The sequence below is a fragment of the Sinocyclocheilus rhinocerous genome, unplaced genomic scaffold (genome assembly GCF_001515625.1).
Source record: "Sinocyclocheilus rhinocerous isolate Xijiao unplaced genomic scaffold, SAMN03320098_v1.1 scaffold65, whole genome shotgun sequence".
Taxonomy (NCBI): Eukaryota; Metazoa; Chordata; class Actinopteri; order Cypriniformes; family Cyprinidae; genus Sinocyclocheilus; species Sinocyclocheilus rhinocerous.
In genome coordinates this window covers 632,389-636,195 of record NW_015662000.1, presented here as the reverse complement: position 1 = coordinate 636,195, position 3,807 = coordinate 632,389, and the positions used below count along the sequence as shown (strand labels likewise).

At 38.5% G+C, this 3,807-nt stretch overlaps 1 protein-coding gene across 1 annotated transcript in view; it reads right to left on the bottom strand.

Moving 5' to 3' along the window:
* Positions 1-3,807, bottom strand: part of LOC107727230 (phosphatidylinositol 5-phosphate 4-kinase type-2 alpha) — a 45,064-nt gene that overhangs the window by 21,007 nt on the left and 20,250 nt on the right. Inside the window, exon 3 of the mRNA XM_016537028.1 lies at positions 3,037-3,133. Within this exon, the coding sequence (XP_016392514.1) occupies positions 3,037-3,133 (97 nt within the window). The remainder of the gene's footprint in view (positions 1-3,036; positions 3,134-3,807) is intronic.

Below are 3,807 nucleotides of genomic sequence, written 5' to 3'. Positions count from 1 at the left end.
TTTTTAACCAATATTGCGATTGCGATTTAATATGCAATTATTTTTTAAAGCTCTTTATGTTCTGTATTATTCAACAAAGACAAGCTATTAATCATTGTTGAATAATACAGAACATAAAGAGCTTTAAAAAATAATTGCATATTAAATCGCAATCGCAATATTGGTTAAAAAAAAAATTGCAATTAGATTATTTTCCAAAATTGTTCAGCCCTACCAAAGACTCTCCAAGGATTACAGCCGGAGAATTGCAGAGATTAGTTGAATCTTGGGGTCAGAAAGCCTAAAAAAATATATCAAACAGCCCCTACATCACCACATGTTGTTCAAATGGGTTTCAAGAAAAAAACTCCTGGCTCATCCAAAAACAAACTCTAGCATATTCAGATGTCAGGCACGACTGGAACTTCAAACGGCACTGGCTTCTATGGTCAGATGAAACATAAAAAAGAGCTTTTTGCAAACCCACCAGAAGGGTTTGGTGCAAACAGGGATAAAAAGTTCCCCATGTCTACGGTTAAATATACTGCAATGTTATGGGCCTATTTTTCTGCCGGAGGTCCTGGACATCTTGTTCAGATGCATGGCATCATGGATTCTATCAAATACCAACAGATAAAAAATCTAAACCTGACTGCCTCCGTAAGAAATCTTATAATGGACCATGTTTGGATCTTCCATAAAGACAAGGATCCAAAACAAACATCAAAATCAACACAAAAATGTGTCACTGAGCACAAAATTAAGCTTCTGCCATGGCTGTCTCAGTTCCCTGACCTGAACTCTGTAGAAAATGAGTGAGGGGAACTGAAGAGAAGCACCAACATGGAGCTGGTATTCTGAAGGATCTGGAGAGATTCTGGATGAAGGAACTGTCTCTGATCTCGTCAGGTGTTTTCCAAACTCATCAGGCATTATAGGAGAAAACTCAGAACTGTTATCTTGGGAAAAGGCTGTTGCAATAATTGAGTGCCAATAACTGTGGCTAATGTGAAGTAGAGAAAAACATTTATTTCATAATGTGAGTTTCCCCCACTTTCCATTGTTTTACTTCAATGAAAGGTTAGAATCTTGTAAATTTTTTAAATGAAAGATCAAAAGGATAAACAATGCAGATTTAGTTTCACAGCCACCTTCGCTCATATTTACCAAGGGTGCCAATATTAATGGGCGGCACTGTATATCCACATTCTCCAAGCAACAATTATTAAGGGGGGAAATTCCTGCATTGGTTCCGGAAGCGTTTTTTTCCATTCATTTTCCCCATAGGGATTTAAAAAAGGTCTTTGTTAAAGCATTATGAGCCATGAACTAAGCAAACCAGCTACGAGGTGAATCACAGCATTCCAAACTTTTTTATAGAGCAGAAAAGTATTTGAAAATCAGACTTCTAAGACAGCTAAAAATCAGACAGCTACGAGAATACTTTGTGCACAAAGAAAACAAAAATAAGGAGTTTATTCAACAATTCTTCTCCTCCTCATCCCGTCTGCAGTGACGTGCCATTACGGAGACAGTATCACGACGCATGCGTGTGCTTCCGCATCATGTAAACACATGCGCATGGCGCTGCTTACGTAACACGCACATGCGTTGTTTACATGAACTGGAAGCGCGTGCATGCGTCGTGATACTGTCTCCGTAATGGCGGCACGTCACTGCAGACGGGATGAGGAGGAGAAGAATTGTTGAATAAAGTCTTTAGCTTCGTAAACTTACAGTTGAACCCCTGATGCCACATGGACTATTTTACCGATGTCCTTGCTACGCTTTTGTGCCTTGACCGTGGAAGTTCCCTTGCTGTTTATGGAGTGTCAGAGAGGTCTCGGGATTTAATCAAAAATATCTTAATTTGTGCTCCGAAGATGAACAAACGGGTTTGGAACGACAGAAGTAATTAATGACAGAATTTTCATTTTTTGGTGAACTAACCCTTTAACGTCTTTAGTGAGGGAAAGAACTACAATCGCATGAATAATTTGAATGACAGAATCAAATTAAAAATGACTAGTCTTCAATAGTCAAACTTGAAAATAAGTTGAAATGATGTGAACAGATGGTTTCAACAAAAGCATATAACTGATTCATAATCTCGGAGCTCACAACAAGTACATCTTTAAAGTTTTATAAAAAAAATCAATATGCCTATGGAGAAAATGAATTAAGTTTTTACTTCTGGAACCCAACTGTTGCACTTCAATGTTTGTTTTAACTCATCTTGAGGCTCCCTTGGAAGTTTTCTGAGGCCTACAAGTGAGCACCAGCCCCCTGACATAGGGCTTCCTTAACACTGACTAGTCTATTTTGAAAATACAAAGTTGTTAAGCACACTTCTAAATTTGCAAAACCCTTTCTGCCAGCTTGTCTTAGTGCAATGAAGGTTTCATTCTTCTCTGATGTATAACATAGGAAGCCTATACAAGGGTAAACCTGCAGTAAACAGCTCATACTGAACGTCTCTAATCAAGACCATAAAATAAGCAGCACATTCTGGGAAGCTGATGTTTTTGCGCATGTGTAAGGTTTACAGTCAACGTAATGCCTTTTAAACCCACATAAGCAGACAGGGAGCTCTAACCAAGACCCTGAGCTCTTTCTGATTACAGTGAGGAGCGAAGGCGTATCTTCCTCATTAACCAAAATAAGAAATGTTGAGAAAAGCCTTTACATCTACTGCACACTGATTGCGACTATTCTTGCTAAAAAAGGTATTTTCTTCCATGAAAGGGATATAAGGAAAGGAATATGAGGGCAATTAAGAACGTTCGTGGGAGGCTGAAGGATGCAAGGACAGCTCCGACATTACTGTGTTATTATGGGGAATAATGGTCTTCATTACGACAGCAAATTGAGTGGTTAATGACTAAATTACCTCTTGGTAATCATGGGCTTTTCTCACAGAGACTTGAATCTATTTTGCATTGTTTAGTAGTGAGTACACTGGTGTTTTGTGTGGTTCAACTGCAGTAATATGCTGTGGTTTTAAGACACACTGAATGTGACACCTTGGATCATTTCTCTCTCTTTCACAAAGCCTACCTGGAAGTCCTGGTCATCGATGCTGAACCTCTCTCTCAAATTACGGAAAACAAGAGGGCAATACTCTTTAAACTTAAAATGGCTTGGCATATTCTCTCTGAAAAGCAAAGAAGAAAAAGAAGAAAAGTGAAGAAACATCTCAAGAGTTGTCTGGTTAAATCGCACAAAGAAAAGTCTGTCAGTTAAATATTTACCATGCTTTTTTGCTTTAAGACTAAACTTGGTTTAAATTAAATGCTACTGTGACCTACCAACATTTTTTACTTTTAACTTCAAGGGTTAGTTCACCCAAAAATGAAAATTAGCCTGTGTTTTACTCACCCTTGAGGCATCCTAGGTGTATATGACTTTCTTCTTTCAGACGAATACAATCATTGTTATATTAAAAATTGTCCTGGCTCTTCTAAGCTCTAACATTGCAGTGGACGGGTGTTTCTGTTCAACAGTCCAAAACACGTTAAATAAAGTGCGCGCATCCATAATAAATCGTGACTCACACGGCTCCGGGGCATGAATAAAGGTCTCCTGTTGCGAATCCATGCATTTTTGTAAGAAAAATATCCATATTTCAAACATAATAAACACTTTTCTCTCACTTCTGCTGACTGTTGCATGCGGAAGCGTTCCGGCGGATGACGTAGGACGTAAGCATGAGATATGCTACTCTCGCGAGTTAGTTTAAGGAAGCAAAGTTTCCTTATTTTAGCAAAGGAAAACCAGTCTCCTCTTGGCTTATATCGAAATCCTCCCACATTTTTCTTTACAAATCCT